This window comes from Sphaerodactylus townsendi, linkage group LG12 (assembly GCF_021028975.2).
Source record: "Sphaerodactylus townsendi isolate TG3544 linkage group LG12, MPM_Stown_v2.3, whole genome shotgun sequence".
NCBI classification, from domain to species: Eukaryota; Metazoa; Chordata; class Lepidosauria; order Squamata; family Sphaerodactylidae; genus Sphaerodactylus; species Sphaerodactylus townsendi.
This window is the reverse complement of record NC_059436.1, coordinates 51,513,025-51,534,980: the sequence shown is the minus strand read 5'-3', so window position 1 is coordinate 51,534,980 and position 21,956 is coordinate 51,513,025. Positions and strand designations below refer to the sequence as shown.

Here is a 21,956-nt window from a genome sequence, read left to right as displayed (position 1 = left end):
ATGGGGCTGGGCGGGGCATTCCGGGACGGGGCTGTTGCAAGGACGCAGCCACTGCACCAGTCCTTGGGCGGGAAACGAATGCACGCAGGCGCAGGCTGCCACGCACGCCGGTGCACCTCCTGCTAGACTGCTTCAAGTTCTGTGCGCTACTGCTGAGAGGAGGGGCGTAATTAAGGCAAAAATCACGGGCAAAATCACCCATTAGTAACCCACTCTCGGCACACACAAATAGTTAGTAACCTACTCTCGGGAACCTGTGAGAACCTGCTGGATCCCACCTCTGCTTGTAAGTTTAGACAATCCCCCAATGTAAGTAAATTTAGACAACCCCCCAATGCTAGGTGCATTTATCTGGAAGCTCACTGAATCAAAAGAGACTTCAGGCAAAACATGCATAGATTCATGTGGCAAGCAATTTAGCAAGTTTCACTGTGGCTGAAGACAATAAGGTGGGAAAACAGACAAAGTAGGTAATCTTAAGGATTAAGAGGAAAATGGCTGTCCCCAAAAGATACAAAGGGTGTTCTTATTTGCAATATGTTGCCCCAGGAGGTGGTGATGGCCACTAACTTGGATAGCTTTAAAAAGGGCTTGGACAGACTTACGGAGGGGAAGTCGAACTATGGCTACCAATCTTGATCCTCCTTGATCTGAGATTGCAAAGGCCTTAGCAGACCAGGTGCTCAGGAGCAGCAGCAGCAGCAGGCCGTTGCTTTCACCTCCTGCATGTGAGCTCCCAAAGGCACCTGGTGGGCCACTGCGAGTAGCAGAGAGCTGGACTAGATGGACTCTGGTCTGATCCAGCAGGCTCTTTCTTATGTTCTTAAGGCCATTGCTTTCACATCCTGCAGGTGAGCTCCCAAAGGCACCTGGTGGGCCACTGCGAGTAGCAGAGTCCTGGACTAGATGGACTCTGGTCTGATCCAGCAGGCTCTTTCTTATGTTCTTATGAGTCTCCAAAGGAGAAGAGATGCAGGTTACCTGTAAAATAGGTGCTCTGAATGCAGGTCTCAAACTCAGTCTCCAGTTAAAGAACCTCTCGTTCGAGGCTGTTGGAAAGAACCTTTCTCGGCCTGAAGCTGCTGCTGCCAGTTGGGCAGGCAACGGTGAATAGATGGAACGGTGTGGTCTGGCTTGCACCAAAATGAATGGCGTGTGTTCAAGGGGTTCCATGACCGCTAAATCGGGGGGGGGGGGGGGATTTTTGCATTTCCCCGCACTCTTTGCAATACAAAAGGGGGGAAACTTCAAAAGAACGATCCTCCCCAGCAATCAAAACTGCAACTGTGAAAAGCACGGTTGCATCCAGCTTCAGGAAGCGATTCACCAGACACGTTAGGCGAGTGAGTTGGCTAAAAAGTTTATGAAGAAATGGACTTTGGATCTTTAAGGGGAGTGAAGTGTTCGTAGCAGGTGTTTCCGGATTATTCTGGTGTTTTGTAAAAACTGTTGCTTAGCCGCTGCCCGGGTTGCAGTTGCCAAAACCAATTCTATTCGATTGCACCTTCAATCATCTAAGCCAGGGGTCAGCAACCTTTACCACCCAAAGAGCCATTTGGACCTGTTTTCCACAGCCCCGAAGATCTACGGAGCCGCCTCCAGTACGGCCCCTCCACTCACCTTTCCTTCCAGCGTTGGGAGGTGGAGGCGCCGGGCAGGGAAACCCCCTCTGCCTGACGGAGCAGGCAGTTGCCCTCTCTGAGGGGCAGAGGGGGGATGGCAGCTGTGCCCTGCCTGGTGCCACTACCTCTCGCACTGCGGGAGGCAGCTGCGCTGGGCAGGGAAACCCTCTCTGCCCGACGGAGCAGGCAGTCGCCTGCTTCGTGGGGCAGAAGGAGGATGGCGGCTGCTCTGGAGGGACATGCCCACGCTACCCTCTGACCTCCAGAGGTCAGAGGGCAGCGTGGGCATGTCCCTCCAGTCCTCCAGAGCAGCGCTGGAAGGAGAGGTGAGTGAAGGAGACGTGAAAAGCGGTGCCCTCACACACGGAGCCGACTCCAGTTCGGCCCCTCCACACACCTTTCCTTCCAGCGCTGCTCTGGAGGGCTACACCCATGCTACCCTCAGACCTCCAGCCACGTGGAGCCGCAGTATAAGGCTGAAAGAGCCGCATGCGGCTCCGGAGCCGTGGGTTGCAGACCCCGGATCTAAGCCAACTAGAACGCAAAGAGAGGCCAGATCCAAATCATTCCAATTCCTGCTCAGGTCGCCGAGGGCTCACTGAATTGGTGGGATGTCCAAATTGAATCCCCATTTCCGGGATTCCTCGCAGGCCTCCCGTTTAGTCATCATTCCTCGTGAGGATACTGTTGCGGTGAAGCCAAGTTTGACCTCCGGTCCCCGAGAGTGGGTGGCTCAGCTTTCAGTTACGGAACGGGAGATGCTAGAAATGTGTGCCGTGTCCCTTTACTCACAGAGACGTGCTGCACCCCGGTTCCCCGTTACTGGGGCTCAGGGGTGGAGCGAGGGGGGGAACCGCACCCGGGGTACGCGCACGCCCTGTGTCTCTGCTGCAATGGCAGCCACCCCCGCAAAAAACCCTCCACGGCCTGGCCACGCCCCTTCCTCTGCTGTGGCAGCCCCCGCCCCCGCCCCATTGGCGCTACGTCACTGCTGGGGCTTTGCTGAAACCCATCCCCACGAATAACAACAGAACCTGTCCTCTTGTCGTGGTTGTGACTAACCTTTCTTCACCGAGGGGGCTCTTCTTGTTGGCAAAATGGGGACGGGCACCATCCCAGCCTTTGCACCCGACTTCTCAGGGGCGATCTGTTTCTTCCGACGCCGCCGGCGCTTCAGTTGGTGGGCCGCCAGGGCCAAAGCAACGGTCCCAAGAGCGGTGGCAAAGAGCACTTTCCGTAGGCCCGGGGAGAGCCGCAGCTGAGAGAAGGCAGACTGCAAAGAGAAGAAGGAAGTTGGAGGGGGTGCGAGGGAGGAGCATTAATGACCCCATTACTACGAGGTTGCAACCAGGCGTTTACGTCAGGGAACGCTCACACTAGGACAGTGATGGCGAACCTTTTCAAGACCGAGTGCCCAAATTGCAACCCAAAGCCCACTTATTTATCGCGAAGTGCCGACACGGCAATTTAACCTGAGTACTGAGGTTTTAGCTTAGAAAAAAACGGTTGGCTCCGAGGCGTGCGTTACTCGGGAGTAAGCTTGGTGGTAGTCGGTGGCTTTGCTTTGAAGCAACTGTGCATCTCTTCCAACGGGTGAATCACGACCCTAGGAGAGTTTACTCAGAAGCAAGCCCCATTGACAGCAACCGAGCTTACTCCCAGGTAAAGGATTGTGCTTTAGTTCTTCGCATGAAAATCAGCGGGGTTTAACAGCGCTTGACAGGGTTACCTACACTGCTTCCCCAAAGCTAGGTCTTAGGTTTAATGCTAATAATTGAGCCCAGCAGCCCAGACCAGCCTAGATGTGTGTGGGGGGGGGGCAACTCTGTTTGTGCGTGCCCACAGAGAGGGCTTTGAGTGCCACCTCTGGCACCCGTGCCACAGGTTCGCCACCACTGCACTGGGACACAAGAAGCCACACCGTTGTGTCATTGGCCCAACGAGCCTGCTATAACCATCTGCAACCACTCCGGGTCTCAGCCAAGGTCTTCCCCGGCTCTGCTACTGAAGACAGAGGGAACCCAGGACCCTGCGAATGCAAGCATGGGAAGTCTGTGGGTGTTTACAAACCCAAAACATTACACGGATGTGCTTCTTTTTCCATTTGCTGGGTATGGGAGGGAAGTCCAGGCTGGGAAAACAGAAAATAAGACTTGGCAGGCCTTCGCGAGCTGCCATTTAAACCTTCAAAGACTTTCACGCAGCCAAAGAGACAGAGCTACATTCCATACAATGGACTCCATGGATTTGTTATACTATAGTGCAGACCTGGGCATTTTGCGGCCCACGGGCCACATCCGGCCCACCGGATGACCCTGACTGGCCCCCTGCCTTGCTGGGGAGCGAGGCGCCTTTGAAAGCCCCACAGAAGCCGGTTGCCTTGGCTGCCTGCTTCTGCGGGGCTTTCAAAAGCGCCTCGGCCCCCTGCCTTGCTGAGGCGCTTTTGAAAGGCAACCAAGGCAACCGGCTTCTGCGGGGCTTTCAAAAGCACCAGTCGATGAAAAAAGTAGGTCAAGGGACTTAAGTCTCCCCACTTGCTAGATTGTCACAGTGGACAACTATGCAGGTAGGTTAAGCCTGTGGTTCTTTGTGCCAAATAGTGTTGTGTGCAGAACTGTTGCCACTGATTCCAAGTTGATCTGTGCACCTGTCTGTCACTTATCAGCCCCTGTTATGCAGAATTGAGTTCAGCCTTTTGGCCCGGCCCGCCACAATATATATTTTTTTAATTTATTTCATTTTTAAACCGCCCTCCCCCGAAGGGCTCAGGGCGGTGTACATCAACATCATAATACAAATATAAAACAATTTTCTGTTTCTTATGTGGCCCCATGGAAAAAATAATTGCCCACCCCTGCTATAGTGGGGTGTTTTCTTCCAGAAGAGCGAGCCCTGCGCATATTGTATCAGGAGAAGCCTCCTTTAGCGGGTGGGATCCACAAGATCCAATCCTCTGTTTCTTTAAAGGCCCACAAAGACACGCATTCCTGTGTTATCCCAGCAATGCCTGTGCGGTGCTTTGGCTACGGGGAAGTACTATCAACACCAGCTTGTGCAATCCAAGTTCCTGGTTGAAATCTGACCTCTCCACCTCAGTTCCTCCAACTGCAATATGGGTTGCTACAAGGATTACAAGACCACATGATACCGCGTAGTTCTCTTTCAAAAAAGAAAAGAATACGGATGACGATACTTCTTACCTGACCGAATGTAGTGTAGAGAAACACTGGTATTTCTGCTACAGTCATGGCTAGAGCTTGGATAACAGACATTCCCTCGGTTCTGCGAAACGCCATCTTGGAAGGAGGTTCTTGGCATCAGCCGGAACTCATGGGAACTGCGCTCGGTCAGAAAAGTTTACCAGGAAACGCAACTTTTGTTTTAATGTGTGCCTCAGGATTCCGCAGTCAGCCTCCATCGGAGAATTCCCTTCCTGTGCGAGAGGAGAGGGAGGATGACAGAAGATAAGCAGAGGCAAAATTAATATTAATTAATTCAGTGTTGGTTATATGGTTTAGTGAGGCCTTCCTGACGTTATCTAGCAGCCTGGCTGCATCTGATCAGAGGATCTGATGGAAGGAGTGGAAAGCAAGTGGAGTATATACTGTGAGGTCAAAAGGTGAAGCCATCTGAATAGAGTAGCCTGGCATGTGAGTCACAGAAAAGTCTGTAGCATGGGAGTAACTCTGTGACTCACATGCCAGGCTACTCTATTCAGATGGCCTCACCTTTTCACCTCACAGTATATATACTCCACTGGCTTTCCATTCCTACTATCAGATCCTCTGAAGATGCCAGCCACAGATGCAGGCGAAACATCAGGAGAGAATGCTGCTAGAACACGGCCATACAGCCCGGAAACCACACAGCACCCCAGTGATTCCGGCTGTGAAAGCCTTCGACAATACAATTAACTCTGTCTGTGGCCAGGTAGCGGGGGGAACACACATATAACACATCCCAAACATATGCGATACGATGTATTCAAAAATAGCAGGACAGTTATAAAAGTGGAACGCCAAAGATTGTTTTTATAAATAGAAATCATGAACAAACAAACATCCCAGGATCGCACTTGTGGGTCGCAGCATCCTGTTTCACAGTTGTTGGTTAGATGTTTTCTAGAATGAGTCTAGTCTCCAGTACTACTGAGGACTACAATCTATCAGACCCTGCCATCATGGCCAATTGGCCATGCTGGCAGGGGCTGATTGGATTTGTAGTCTATGAACATCTGGAGAGCCGCAGGTTGCAGGCCCCTATTCTAGAAAATCCACAAACAGCATATGAAGGCTAAATCCCTCTCTGTCTGTTGCTTGCCTCCCCCCACAGCTGGTTTTCACAGCTGCCTCTAAACCTGGAGGCTCCATTTTTGCTACCGTGGCTCAATCCCATGCAAGAAGATAGCAGGTCACTCACCAGAGCGTCCTCTTTGTACGTAATGCAGTCAAACAGAGGATACAGAAGTAAGTGGATAGCCAAGATGAAATAACAGTGTCTAACATGATCTGAAACCTACAGAGCATTTAATCCCCCCCCCCCCCCGCTAATCATTAGGTGCCAAATTACAAGCATGCAGCATTGCCATAATATCTGGACCATGCTTTCTATCCCATCAGAAAGGATTAATCTAAAAAGCATAGTAGGATTACACTATCTGTTAATACAGAAAGCGGCAAGAACATGACCTCTAGAATGCGGGCGCAGAGAATAAACATCCCAAAAAACAGAGAAATACCGATCAGGCTTCGCTTTCTTTGCAGAGGTAAGCAAACTGCATCTGGACTGTACTACTTCAGACCACTCAGGTCCATTTGAATGGTTTTCCATCAACAAAATTAAAAATGTTGCATGTACAAAACGATGACGTCACAGAGGCTAGGCTAGAGTCCTTCTCCCTGGCATGCTAGCTTTCAGAGTCCAGGGATATATTTATTTGCATTAAAATGTGAGGAATCTGAAATATCGCAGTCCAAACACAGATGGGTCGTCTGCCTTCAACAGTCTGAACTGCCCACTGGCCCAGTGGAGAAGCACAGAAGAGGTGTGGACTTGCAGAAGGATAGCATCAGTTGACCGGTATTAAGGACTGTTCCAATCCAACGTGATTGCCAGCTTAAATACTGCTTTGCACCCTTCTGTTTACAGCATTAAGGAAGAACAACCCATGGGTTTCCTAGACTTTCCAATAAGCAGACTCAGTGGAGGGATCCAAAAATTTTAGTAACAGGTTCCCATGGTGGTGGGATTCAAATCTGCATGAAGCCAATGGGGGCTGGGCGGGCATGACGGGTGTGGCCGTGGGTATTCTAGGGTGGGCATTCCTGGACGGGCCAGGCAAGAATGCAGCCACTGGCGCTCGTCCTTGGGCGGAAACGACGGCACGCAGGCTTAGGCTGCCATGCACGCAGGTGCACCTTCTGCTAGACTGCTTCAAGTTCTGCACGCTACTGCTGAGAGTGAGGGCGAATTCAAGGCAAAAAATCAATGAAAGCAAAATCACCACTAGCAACCCTCGCACAATAACAAATAATTAGTAACCTACTCTCGGGAACCTGTGAGAACCTGCTGGATCCCACCTCTGTATACCCCTGATGAGCATACCACAATCTATGACATGACTGAGCTTGAAATTCGGATTTATTCTAGGGACTGTGCAGTCCACATCTCCTTTCTTTGTGTACAAAGATGTCCTGGTTTAGTAGGATTTTGATGTAACCCTAGTTTGCAGGCCTCTTAGCAAGCCAGGGACTGGTTCCTGGACTCTAAGCAGAGATTAAACCAGGCTTTTGAAATGCCAATTACTGGGAAAGCTACAACCCCCAACGTGTTAAGACTCATGTATTCACATTTTACAAAAAAATGGAGTTAGATTAGCAACTCCACAAACAAGAAAGTCCTTGTTTGTTTGGGGGGGGGGGAGAGAAGGGAGGAGGAAAGGAGTCCAGGAATAAACTAGGATTTGAGGCTCCATCACATCGCGAACAAATTATGGGCAGAATACAGCCTTTATTTATCCATATCGGGTGACTGTGCCATGAAATATAAGAACCAGGAGTTGGTGCATAGCGTCTTCTGATAGGTGCTTGTAGCTCGCAAAGAGACCTCAAAACTTTTTTTTTGAGGTTGCAAAAGTTACAAAACTTTTTTTTTTTGGAAAATTGACATTTGAATGTTGTAATATTTTGTGCTGACTTAACCTCCATCACAAATGGGTTATTAATTAAAATTACAAAATGGTGGCTTTGCATCTCTGTTTAGTCCTTCCGCACTCAAGAAATAATAAGCTTTCAAAACCACTTTCACAACTGTTTGCAAGTGGATTTTGCTGTTCCGCACAGCTTCAAAGAGCACTGAAAGCAGTTTGAAAGTGCATTATTCTGCAGGTGCGGAATGAGCCTTTCTTTCACATGTGGTGGACTTGTAAAAAAACAAGAAGTCTTGGATAGAAATACATATGAAAATGCAAAAAATACTTAAACTAAAATTTCCACTTATTGTCAAAACTGTGTTAGGAAAACCTTCCAAAGAAGCGTAATGAACTATGTTGGCACCTATTAACAGCTGCAAGGGTAATAGTTACATTCTGTTGGAAAACTAAAAACCTCTTAACACAGAACTCTGGGGGGGAAAAGTCAGAGAAGTGGCCAAATTGACAAATCTTTTAAACAGACAATCAAAACAAGAGTTTGATGAGAAATGGGAACTGTATTTCTTGTATGAGGCTGAATCAATTATGTAAAAATAATAATAGCAAGAATATTAATTTGTTATTAAGATATAAATAACTGCTTATTAAATATTGTTGTTTTGGAAATAAGATTTTCAGAGGCGGCCAAAAAAAGTCAGAGAAGTGGCCAAATCTGACAAATCTAAACAGACAATCAAAACAAGAGTTTGATGAGAAATGGGAACTGTATTTCTTGTATGAGGCTGAATCAATTATGTAAAAATAATAATAGCAAGAATATTAATTTGTTATTAAGATATAAATAACTGCTTATTAAATATTGTTGTTTTGGAAATAAGATTAGAGAAGTGGCCAAAAAAAAGTCAGAGAAGTGGCCAAATTGACAAATCTTTTAAACAGACAATCAAAACAAGAGTTTGATGAGAAATGGGAACTGTATTTCTTGTATGAGGCTGAATCAATTATGTAAAAATAATAATAGCAAGAATATTAATTTGTTATTAAGATATAAATAACTGCTTATTAAATATTGTTGTTTTGGAAATAAGATTAGAGAAGTGGCCAAAAAAAAGTCAGAGAAGTGGCCAAATTGACAAATCTTTTAAACAGACAATCAAAACAAGAGTTTGATGAGAAATGGGAACTGTATTTCTTGTATGAGACTGAATCAATTATGTAAAAAAATAATAATAGCAAAGAATATTAATTTGTTATTAAAAGATATAAATAACTGCTTATTAAATATTGTTGTTTTGGAAATAAGATTAGAGAAGTGGCCAAAAAAAAGTCAGAGAAGTGGCCAAATTGACAAATCTTTTAAACAGACAATCAAAACAAGAGTTTGATGAGAAATGGGAATCAGCTTTGTATGAGGCTGAATCACTATGAAAAATAATAATAGCAAGAATATTAATTTGTTACAAGATATAAATAACTGCTTATTAAATATTGTTGTTTTGGAAATAAGATTAGAGAAGGATAAAAAAAAAGCCAGAGAAGTGGGCTAAATTGACAAATCTTTTTAAAATGGACAATCAAAAACAAGAGTTTGATGAGAAATGTGGGAACTGTATTTCTAAAAGGAGGCTGAATCGACATAAAATAATAATAGCAAGAATATTAATTTTGTTATTGATTAAGATATAAATAACTGCTATTAAATATTGTTGTTTTGGAAATAAGATTAGAAGGTAACGGTAATTTTGAAACTATGCAAATGCTCTCCAAAATGATATCAGTGTTGTAATTCTAAGATCCTTCGAGTGTAATGGCGTTTTAAAAATTTAATATATAAAATAAATATATATATATATATATCAGAACTCAAGTTGTGCTATTTCATCATAGGATGTGCTCAAGGGTGCAGAGGATACAGAATCCTTTAACCCTAAGACTGGTGAATTAAAGATTTGTGGGATGCAATTTACGCTGATGAAAAGGAGAAATCAGGATTCTAGTGATTTCTTAACCCCAGCAGAGCAAAAATCAAGTGTGGCAGTCAGGATGCAGTCTATCTAATGTCAAGTCATGAACATCTCTACTTGAAGCCACCTGAGGACACAGCACCATGGATGGCAATACCATGGAGCATCTGAAGACTACTCAACCAAAAGGTTGCAAGTCTCCAGGCGCTCCAGCAGAACAAACTTGAGCTACCCACCTGTGAGAGAAATGCTCCATCTTGGCGAAGCAGCATTGACTGGTTCCAGAGCCCCACATGGGAGGACATTGCAAAGATGCCTGCTAGAGTAGCTACAGAGAGGTGGGAGTGCGAAAACCAAGAAGAGATTCTGAAGCCATTAACTGAAAACAAAAACAGGGACGCTTCGCAGAACTACCCACCCAGAAAGAAGAAGGCAGGATGAAAGTTCATCTTCAAGATCAAAACATGATTTTGCAGAAGGAAATTGGAAAGATAATAAAGCCAAGACGGGTTGCAAAAGGCTACTTCCTCAAAAAATTTGGAGATGACGAGCCAAACCTTTCACCAGTGGTCAGACACACTTCTGGTGAGATCGCTCTTTGAGCATCACAGCTGCAAGAAAGATACAAGTTGAGCACCGAGATGTAAAGAGGACTGCCTTTTTATATGGAGAAATAGGCTCACTTCTGAAGGTTATCGCTGGGTAGGGTCGGCGCATTACGCTTGACCCAACCCGACCGCTCGCGACCAAACAGAAGTCCCAGTAACTCACCGGGAAGACGGGCGCTTTAATTGGTGTTTCACTACACCGATCGACTCTCACCATCCCCGCGACTGTCATGGCATCGCCACTGAGGCCAGGGACACTTCGCTCCCAGCGACCAATCTCCCGGAGTCGCAGGGCAGGGGGGGCGGTCCCCAGGCCTCGCGCAACATGCGCCGACAGTCGCAGAGGGAGGTAAGTCGACAAGCAAGGGGAGGGATGGCGCTTCCAGCCGCCGCCATTCTATCGCAGACGAGTTGGAAACCCTTCATTTAAATACTTCGGCCAGGAGCTTGTTGGGAAACAGCTGCTTCGCGACCGCTGGGAGGAGTGAGAGCTGGCCCCCTATGCAAACGTAGCCCTGGGGACGGCGTTTGCTGTCCCCAGTGCGCTTTCGTATTTGGCCCGCAGAAAGGGCCTTAAAGAAAGACGCTCTACATGTGGAACAAACCACCAGAGCTTGAACAACACAAGGGCAAGCATCCTCATGGTGCAAAACATCAGAAGAGACATTTACGGATTAAAAAACAGGTGGCCTTGGTGTTGTCAGATACTTACCAAAGAAGATTTGAACAAGGCAAAGCAGAACCTTTGCCTATACCGCTTCAAGAGTTTACAAATAGATGGACTTTACATCCTGACTTATATGGATGATCTGATCTGATCCTATGAAAGCAAAGAGGACTGTGATGAAATAGTTCAGCATCTGAATCAAGAAGTGAAAATTGTTCAACTTGGAAACATCTACTCATTGTCTTGGAGAGAGGAGGCGATGGAAGCTGTCTTCTCAATCAGAAACAGAAAATCTTGGATTTCTTTGGACTTTATGAACATGAAAGGTGCCAAACGCAGTCAGACGTCCTATGGAAGTAAAATGAATCTAAATCAAGCAGGAAACAGTGAACCTCTACCTGACAGCAAGGGCCATAGGGAAGCAACGGGAAACATAAGCACACTGACACTTCCAACATAACTGCAGCTGTGGGGTTGTTGTGCAGAAAGACTGAGTCAGAAGAGACTGAATGCGATCAAGAGACTCTGCCAGGTATCAACTTGGCACCACTTCTATCTAAAGCTGAAGTTGTCAGCAAAACACCAATCTCCAGACTGGCAGGTACATGATGCAAACTAAGCAGGAGAGATACTCAAGGACAGAAAAATCAACCAGCGGACACTTGTTCTTTTTAGGGCAGTGATAGCGAACCTTTTCGAGACCGAGTACCCAAATTGCAACCTAAACCCGGGCTTATTAATCGCGAAAGTGCCAACACGGCAATTTAACCTGAATGCTGAGGTTTCCAGGTATGGAAAAAACAGTTGGCTCCGAAAGGCGCATGCTTACTCCAGAGCAAGCTTGGCGGTAGTTGGTGGTTTTGCTTTGAAGCAACCGCGGCAACTCTTCCAATGGGTGAAATCATCAACCTAGAGGGCAGGTATCATCTGTGAAGCAAGCCCCCCATTGCCAGCAACTGGAGCTTTACTTCCCAAGTAAAGGATGATTACTTTTCCATCGGCCATTACAAAGTGGTCGCTACTCTATCTATCCCTCTCCAGGATCGGTCTGTCCAGCCACTGTAAAAACCAAGTGAGACTCTTGTTCACATTATAAATTTGGACTGTCTGAGATATAAAGGGTATTAGAATTTCTCTCCTGGGCTGGTCTTAGACAAACCTGAAGGAGACTCTGACAACTCTGTTGTGGAGCTTTTGTTAAACAATACAGAGGAAAAAAGTAGCAAAAATCTCTTTTGCAAGTGACAGAACTTTCTAAGTAATGTCCAATGCTAGATACAGTTTATCTGATTGTGTTTTTAATGTACTTTTGATTTGTACTTCAGAAATGTCTGTAACGCTCTGGAGCCTATTTTAATATGCCTAATAAAGGTTGCTGTATTGATCGTGCTTTTGTTCCTTGCATGAAAATCAGTGGGCTTAACAGCTTAACAGGGTTGCCTACACTAAGCTTCCCCTTAAAATCTGTTATATTCCAAGACACGCAAAATAATGCACTTTCAAGCTGCTTTCACAACTGTTTTTGCCATTCCGCACAGCTTCAAAGAGCCCTGAAAGCAGCTTTGAAAGTGCATTATTCTAAGCGTAGCGGACACACAGCCTAGGTCTTAGGTTTAATGCTAATAATGGAGCCCAGTGGCCCAGGCCAGCCTAGATGGGGGGGGGGGGGGGGGCTCTGTTTGCGCGTGCCCACAGAGAGGGCTCTGAGTGCCACCTCTGGCACCCGTGCCATAGCTTCGCCACCACTGTTTTAGGGAAATGGAGCAATCAGTTAAAGCATAGCCATGTCCTCAACTGAAGCTGAATATGGGTCAGCAGCTGAACCACGCAAACAACTTAAATGATACCGCAACTGATGCAGGACTTTGGAGAGATGAGCCCAAACCTACACCACTCTTTGAAGATATCCAAGGATGCATAAACCTCGCACAGATGCAGAAGATAAACTCCAGAACCAGGCATACGGATGTAAAGAATCATCTCGAGAGAAACACGTTAAGACGGGCTTGTGGACTCGCAGGTCTGTCCTACAGAAGAAATGGTTGCAGATGTGTTCACCAAGCCCTTACCTGGAGAGAAGTTTGAAGTAACAAGATGGGTCTTGCGGACTTTGTACACTAGACCTTGGGAAGGGGTGTTGGATGTAGCATTGTCTGATACGCAAAGGAACTGAGAAGAAGGCCCAGTAGGGAGCAGGCAAGCGATCAGCTAAAGGAGGCTGTGAAGTTAATGACCCTTCCATAATTTTGTGTCACCTCTACTCTCAGGTCTAATATCCTGCTTCTTCTCGGAAGTAAGTTGCAGGGACTCTTCCTAGTTAGCAAGATAGCAGCATGCTATCTCTCCCTCTTTACAATCCTAAACATAGTTCCTAATAAACATTTACCGCTTACCCTTTTCATCAGAGTGTTAGTCGGTTTGGAAATGTGTTTGTCTTTCCTGAGAACAGTTCCATGATGAGCCAAAGAATAGCAATTCAAAGAGTGACCTGATGGCAGGATTATGAAGAAGAAGAAGAAGAAGAAGAAGAAGAAGAAGAAGAAGAAGAAGAAGAAGAAGAAGAAGAAGAAGAAGAAGAAGAAGAAGAAGAAGAAGAAGAAGGAGGAGGAGGAGGAGGAGGAGGAGGAGTTTGGATTTATATCCCCCCTTTCTCTCCTGCAGGAGACTCAAAGGTTGATTAATCTCTTTACCCTCCCCCCCCCTCACAACAAACACCCTGTGAGGTGGGTGGGGCTGAGAGAGCTCCGAGAAGCTGTGACTAGCCCAAGGTCACCCAGCTGGCGTGTGTGGGAGTGCACAGGCTAATCTGAATTCCCCAGAGAAGCCTCCACAACTCAAGCGGCAGAGCTGGGAATCAAACCCGGTTCCTCCAGATCAGAGTGCAACTGCTCTTAGCCACTGCTCTTAGCCACTACGCCACTGCTGCTCCTATTAAAATAGTATTGCCCAAATAAAGCTAGAAAAAGACCCACACCGTAGTGCTAAACATGTCTCATGCACATAGGAAGTCCCCGGCTCAATTCCCAAATCAAAGGGTCTTAGATGACTAGATCAGGAAAGGCCTCTGTGCAAAACCTCTGGGGAACCTTCACCTTGTGCAGGGGTCTGCAACCTCCGGCTCTCCAGATGTTCATGAACTACAATTCCCACTGGCCATGCTGCCAGGGGCTGATGGGAATTGTAGTTCACGAACATCTGGAGAGGTTGCAGACCCCTGACCTTGTGTTTTTGGAGTCCATAACAGGATGCCGAACGATGCTGACCTTTGATGTAATCCAGCAGACAGAGTGTTCCATTTCTACACTCAAACACCCTGACCGAGAGCAGCCGGCTCCCACGGACCTAAAGAATCACCCCTACATACCGATCCCAGCACAGAAAATTCTTTGGTTAAAAATAAAATATAGGACTTGACAGGCAGTAGCTGGCCTACAGTAAACTTAAAGCGAGAGAAAACTTGAAGTTTACTGTGGTTTGATTTCATTTAAGAATACAGGAAAGTACCCCTGCGATCTCGGGTGCTTCTCGGATGCCCACCAGGTGGTTACAGAAGGGACCGGGGGGGGGGGGCATTATGCATACCACCTCCCAAATTTCAACCTGCTTAAAAACAAGTGAACTACCAGAGGGTAAACTACAGAAATTCTGGATTTGCACAGTTCTAGATTATCCTATGCTTCTATGGGTCATACCCAGAGCCCTTTGGGGGTAGGGCGGTATACAAAACTTAGAAATAAATAAAATAAATAAATTATTATTTTTATCTAATTAAGCATTGTTAAGTCGCCCTGTGTCTGTAAGGGGAAGGGCAGCCTATAAAACAAAACAAATCATCCAAGGCCTGTTGTTATTAAAAGTAAAAATTATCACCAAAAAAAATGCCCCCTCCCCACCGGCGCATCAGAGCAAAGGTTTACTTGTTTGCTCTAGCGCCGTGGTGGCGAACCTTTGGCACTCCAGATGTTATGGACTACAATTCCCATCAGCCCCTGCCAGCATGGACAATTGGTTCTTCCCCACCACAGCCAGTCTTCAGAGACAGATTATGTCTCCATTCATAACATTTTAAGTCCCACGTTTCCCCTAAGGAGGTGAAACGTAATGTACACAGTCCCCTTTCATTTAGACCTCACAACAACTCTGCAAGGTAGCCTAGGCTGAGGGACAATGTCTGAGCCAAGGTCACCCAGGGAACTTCCATGGCATTCCAGGGACCTGAGCCAGGTCTCCCAGAACTTAGTCTAACATGCTAAGCACTACACCTCACTGGTTCTTATACTGCTTCTGCCTCCCCTGTTATCTGACCCCAGCAACTAGGATTGAGAGATAAACTGCCTCTGAACATGGAGGTTCCGTTTACTTATAGCCCACTACTCTTAATAGATCAAATTACTGGGCATCTGCCTAATACCTCTTAAAAGTCATCTAAACCACCAGCGCATGCAGCAGCAGCAAGCTTTCCTGTTTTCTTTGCCCCACAGTAATCAACATGCAAAGATAGACCACCTCTGACGCTGGAGGGTCCATTTAGTCATCATAGCTGTCGATGGATTTAACAGAACGGGTGGGGAGAGGAAACACTAAAATGTAGCTGGTGACAGTTTTATCCTGCAGGAAAGGAGAGACTCGATAACCCAGATCAGACAAGATCAAAGAGGCACGGGCATGAAGACATTGGGCAGCTCTCTTCCATCCACGGGGTGATAATGGCCTAGCAAAGGGCAACTGGACCACACGAGACCAGACACTCGGCTGCAAAATACCTTCCCAAAGATTAATCCTCTTTCCGCCCACACAAACTTAAAAGGCACAACTCCCCCGCACTCCCTAATGGAATAGGCCAATGCACACCTGTCTTAACCAGCCTGGATCGTACCACCTTCGTCATAAGAGGAGGGACGGACCGCTGTCGCCAGGCATCTGCGCTCCACGGCTTCGGAAGGGCAGCGTCTCCTTTCCGGCTCTACCCAGCCTCTCAGCGCAAGCGGACTGCTGCCATTAGGGGGCGGAGCGTCATTGCGAGGTGACCAATTGGCAGCTTCTTCAGCCAATGAAAACAGTAGTTTGAGCCACGCTAGACCCAACCGGTGTTCTTCCCCTGGGCTTCAAGGTGCCGCAACACAATCGTGTTTGGTTGAGCGATAATGGAGCATTCTGGTTTCTCTGACAGTCGTAAAGGGGCGGGGCTTCACAATGAATTGGTTCAGACTGACAAGTGCAAGATGGAAGGGGCGTGGCTTCTCTTAAAAGGGCAACGTTCCGCTTGCTTGATGAGGGGGGAAGCACATTTCTCTTTGGTTATCAATCAGATTGTCTGTAGCTCGGGAGTCGGGAGAAGTTGTTGCTCCCAAGCAATCCTCCATCACGGAACTGGGCTCAAATCCCCACTCTGCCAAGGAAGCTTGCTGGGTGACTTTGGTCCAATTACACTCTTTGAGCCTAACCTACCTCACAGGGATGTTGTTGTAAGGCTGAAATGGAGGAGGGGAGAAGCATGTAAGCCACTTCCGGACCCCACTGTGGGGAAATGTGGAGTATAAATGAAGCACAGAAATAAAATTAGGCTCAGATCGTCCTCTAGCTGAGAAAACCTTTTCCTGTCCAACACTATTTTAACTGGTTCTGTATCACAGAGGGAAGTGACACACCTCTGAAGATGCCAACCACAGATGCAGGTGAAACGTTAGGCACAAGATCCACCAGACACCTGTGCCATAGGTTCGCCACCACTGTCCTATACCAAACCTCCAGGAATTTCCCAATCCAGCTGCTGGCACCCCTTGACTTGAGCACATATTTGCCTGCTAAAGCTCAGAACAATTTCCGAGTATCTCGAATTTAAAAAAAAACAACAATAAAGGATTTCAGGTTTTTGGAGCAGCATATGTTAACTATTTTTGTTTTTATTCATTTTAAAGCAATTTTTAAAATGCACACATCCTGCTTTTTGTCCTTTAGTCTTATTTAATATAAATCCAACTTCATAATGGATTTGAGTGGTACTTCTCAAAGGACTAGCTGCGTCTCAAACATACAGCAACATGTTCGTGACTCTCAAGCAAGCGACGTTCTGTTTCCATGTGGCTTGCTAACGTCTGTTGCTACTAACTATCTGGTTTGTAATTGCTCTACTCCACAGGTGTCAAACTCGGGGCCCTCCAGATGTTATGAACTACAGTTCCCATCATCCCCTGCCAGCATGGTGCTGGCAGGGGATGATGGGAACAGTAGTCCATAACATCTGGAGAGCCGTAAGCTTGACACCTATGCTCTACTACTCTTTGCTGGCTTGTTAGCTGCATTACCAATTCAGTTTCTATTTTTAATTGTTTACACTTTTATGGCTGCTTAGCAGCCTTGAAAGGTTTTTGTAGGAAGATGGGCTAGAGATGTGTAATCATCCGCATATAAGGGTTTGATACAATCTGATACCACCATCCAGCAGGTACTCCGTTTTATTTGTCAATTCAAAACCAGACCAGTTATGCACACACACAAGCACGAACCTATACACATGCCCTAATAGTGCAATCTTATCCAGTTTAAACTTACTGATTCCAGTAACCTGACACTGGAGTAACTTTACATAAGATACCCACCAAACCCTACAAGGGCATTCATTATAGCTAATAGTAAAACAGCTACCCTTGAAGAAGGTGGGGATTTGTATATACTTGGGCAAGCCCAGGTATACAGAAAAATATGACTTTGTAAATTAAACATCACTTCTCCCCAATCAGCCTGATGAGGACTGAGCATGCTCCAAGAGACACAGAAAGGTGAGAGCGCCCGAGGGTCAAATAAAGACAACAAAGGAGGGGCAGGAAATCTCTGCTGGAAGTCCCTGGTTTTGGGCTCAGGTGGGTGCAATTTCCGCATTGTTCTCTCTTTCTTCCTTGTGGGCCATCAGTGGGTGTTTAATTTGCTTCCAGCCTAGTTGCTTATGAAAATGTTCCAGTTATGAAAATTTGTCTTTCACATGTCATCTCAAGATCCCTCCTGTGTCTATTTCTGTTACTTCACGCTTTCGTGCTTTGCAAATAAGTTTAATAAATCATGGCAAATTTTAAAAAAATGAGTATCTGTTTCCCTGATGCTTTACAGAGTTTCACAGGGAAAAGAAGACCAAGTTCTCTGCCCCCAAGGGTCTTCCAATTTAAAACAGGCCATCGGGAATGCTACAGAAGGATGGATTAATTTAGTCAAATATTACCTGGATAGGCCATTATGAGGGTAAAGCAGGGTTGCCAATTCTGGGTTGGAAAATTACTTGAGATTTGGGGGCAGAGTCTGGGAAGGACTGACTTGAGGGGGAGGGGACTCAGCAAATATGGGATGTCACATATTTGCCAAAGCTGCCATTTTCATCAGGGGTCTTAATCGCTGTAATTTCCAGAGAACTTTAGGTGCCCCTCTCCAAAGTTGGGAACTTCAAATGAAGCATAAGAATGTATACACACCAAACATTATTTTTGAAATTGCAAAAGGTGACCTGCTAGGGCAAAGTAGCAGAAAACCATGCTAGCGACCTACAGTGTAATGATGGGATTTATATAGAGCCCCATCCCAATGGCGTACCGCCCATTGGGCAAAATGGGCAGTTGCCCAAGGTGCAGAAATTGTTAGTCATGTGGGGGAGCCTGATTTCTAAGCCCCGCCCACTCTGTACGGTGGCCCCCAAGTCATTTTAGTAATAGGTTCCCATGGTGGTGGGATTCAAACTGTGGCGTAGCGCCAATGGGGCTTGGCGGGGCATGACGGGGGTGTGGCCGGGCATTCTGGGGGCAGGGCATTCCTGGGTGGGGCTGTGGCAAGGATGCTACCGCTGCACCGGTCCTTGGGCGGGAAACGAATGCACGCAGGCGCAGGCTGCCACGCACGCCGGTGCACCTCCTGCTAGACTGCTTCAAGTTCTGCGCGCTACTGCTGAGAGGAGGGGCGTAACTAAGGCAAAAATCTCATGGCAAAATCACCAATTAGTAACCTCCTCTCGGCACACACAAATAATTAGTAACCTACTCTCGGGAACCTGTGAGAACCTGCTGGATCCCACCTCTGCTTATGCTGTAGCAACTCTACTAGTTTCTACTCCATCCAAGCCAGCACAGGAAATGACCCCAGTGTCTTAGGACAACAACAGGTTGTGGATTCCCAGGATTGTATTTGAGATGAGGGAAGGAGGAGGAAACACCTAAGAACACAAGGAAGAGCCAGCTGGATCAGACCAGAGTGCATCTAGTCCAGCACTCTGCTACTCGCAGTGGCCCACCAGGTGCCTTTGGGAGCTCATGTGCAGGATGTGAAAGCAAGGGCCTTAAGAACATAAGAACGAGCCTGCTGGATCAGACCAGAGTCCATCTAGTCCAGCACTCTGCTCCTCACAGTGGCCCACCAGGTGCCTTCGGGAGCTCACATGCAGGAGGTGAAAGCAAGGGCCTTAAGAACGTAAGAACGAGCCTGCTGGATCAGACCAGAGTCCATCTAGTCCAGCACTCTGCTCCTCACAGTGGCCCACCAGGTGCCTCGAGCTCTGAGCTCACATGCAGGGGAGGTGAAAAAAGCAAGGCCTTAAGAACGCAAGAAAGAGCCTGCTGGATCAGACCAGAGTCCATCTAGTCCACAGCACTCTGCTCCTCACAGTGGTCCCACCAGGTGCTCTCTGGGAGCTCTCACATGCAGGGAGGTGGAAAGCAAGTGGGCCTTGGGTAAGAACATAAGAACGAAGCCTGCTGGATCAGACCAGAGTCCATCTAGTCCAGCACTCTGCTCCTCAAGCAGTGGCCCACCTCAGGTGCTCTTTGGGAGCCTCAAGCATGCAGGAGGTGTAAGTAAAGCAAGGCGGGCTCTTAAGAACATAAGTAAGAATCCAGCCTGCTGGATCAGTGACCAGAGTCCATCTTAGTCCAGCACTCTGCTCCTCAAGCAGTGGGCTCCACCAGGTGCCTTCGGGAGCTCACATGCAGGAGGTGAAAGCAAGGGCCTTAAGAACGTAAGAACGAGCCTGCTGGATCAGACCAGAGTCCATCTAGTCCAGCACTCTGCTCCTCACAGTGGCCCACCAGGTGCCTTCGAGCTCTTACATGCAGTAGTGTGAAAGCAAGGGCTCTTAAGAACGTAAGAACGAAAGCCTGCTGGATCAGGACCAGAGTCCATCTAGTCCAGCACTCTGCTACTCGCAGTGGCCCACCAGGTGCCTTCGGGAGCTCACATGCAGGAGGTGGTGCAAGGGCCTTTAAGAACATCATAAGAATCCAGCCTGCTGGATCTGCACTAGAGTCCATCTAGTTCAGCACTCTTGCTCCTCTACAGTGGCCCACCAGGTGCCTCTCGAGCCTCACATGCAGGAGGTGAAGGCAAGGGCCTTAAGAACATAAGTAAACGCAGCCTGCTGTATCAGACCAGAGTCCATCTAGTCCAGCACTCTGCTCCCTCACAGTGGCTCACTCAGGTGCCTTTCTGGAGCTCACATGCAGGAGGTGAAAGCAAGGCCTTTAAGAACGCAAGAACTAGCCTGCTGGATCAGACCAGAGTCCATCTAGTCCAGCACTCTGCTCCTCGCAGTGGGCTCCACCAGGTGCCTGTCTTTGGGAGCCTACGTGCAGGATGTGAAAGCAAGGGCCTTTAAGAACATAAGAACGAAGCCTGCTGGATCAGACCAATAGAGTCCATCTAGTCCAGCACTCTGCTCCTCACAGTGGCCCACCAGGTGCCTTTGGGAGCTCACATGCAGGAGGTGAAAGCAAGGGCCTTAAGAACATAAGAACGAGCCTGCTGGATCAGACCAGAGTCCATCTAGTCCAGCACTCCCCTGCCTCCCTCACAGTGGCTCACCAGGTGCCTTCGGAGCTCACAGGCAGGAGGTGAAAGCAAGGGCCTTAATGCACGGTAAGAAAGAGCCTGCTGGATCAGACCAGAGTCCATCTAGTCCAGGGCACTCTGCTCCTCACAGTGGCTCCACCAGGTGCCTCTTCGGGAGCCTACATGCAGTGGGAGGCAGGTGAAAGCAAGGGCCTTAAGAACGTAAGAACGAGCCTGCTGGATCAGACCAGAGTCCATCTAGTCCAGCACTCTGCTCCTCGCAGTGGCCCACCAGGTGCCTTGGGGAGCTCACCTGCAGGATGTGAAAGCAAGGGCCTTAAGAACATCAGAAAGAGCCTGCTGGATCAGACCAGAGTCCATCTAGTCCAGCTCTCTGCTCCTCGCAGTGGCCCACCAGGTGCCTTTGGGAGCTCACCTGCAGGAGGTGAAAGCAAGGGCCTTAAGAACATCAGAAAGAGCCTGCTGGATCAGACCAGAGTCCATCTAGTCCAGCTCTCTGCTACTCGCAGTGGCCCACCAGGTGCCTTGGGGATCTCACGGGTAGGATGTGAAAGCAAGGGCCTTAAGAACATCAGAAAGAGCCTGCTGGATCAGACCAGAGTCCATCTAGTCCAGCTCTCTGCTCCTCGCAGTGGCCCACCAGGTGCCTTTGGGAGCTCACCCGCAGGTGGTGAAAGCAAGGGCCTTAAGAACATCAGAAAGAGCCTGCTGGATCAGACCAGAGTCCATCTAGTCCAGCTCTCTGCTCCTCGCAGTGGCCCACCAGGTGCCTTTGGGAGCTCACCTGCAGGAGGTGAAAGCAAGGGCCTTAAGAACATCAGAACGAGCCTGCTGGATCAGACCAGAGTCCATCTAGTCCAGCTCTCTGCTACTCGCAGTGGCCCACCAGGTGCCTTGGGGAGCTCACCTGCAGGAGGTGAAAGCAAGGGCCTTCTACTGCTGCTGCTCCTGAGCACCTGGTCTGCTAAGGCCTTTGCAACCTCAGATCAAGGAGGATCAAGGTTGGGAGCCAGAGATCGACTCCTCCTCCATAAGTCTGCCCACCTCCCGCCAGCAGGGGAATGAGGGTCGGGCCCGGCCGGCGTCTGGCTGCTTTGCTTTGCAGCCCTGGCGCTTTAAGAGGCC

General features: G+C 47.9%; 1 protein-coding gene across 1 annotated transcript in view; it reads right to left on the bottom strand.

The window, feature by feature from the left end:
- Positions 1-16,006, bottom strand: part of MIGA2 (mitoguardin 2) — a 60,216-nt gene extending 44,210 nt beyond the window's left edge. Inside the window, exons 1-3 of the mRNA XM_048512178.1 lie at positions 15,864-16,006; positions 4,823-5,055; positions 2,685-2,895 (exon numbers count right to left, since the gene is read on the bottom strand). Of these exons, the coding sequence (XP_048368135.1) occupies positions 2,685-2,895; positions 4,823-4,918 (307 nt within the window). The 5' untranslated portion in view covers positions 4,919-5,055; positions 15,864-16,006. The remainder of the gene's footprint in view (positions 1-2,684; positions 2,896-4,822; positions 5,056-15,863) is intronic.
- Positions 16,007-21,956: the final 5,950 nt, after the last annotated feature.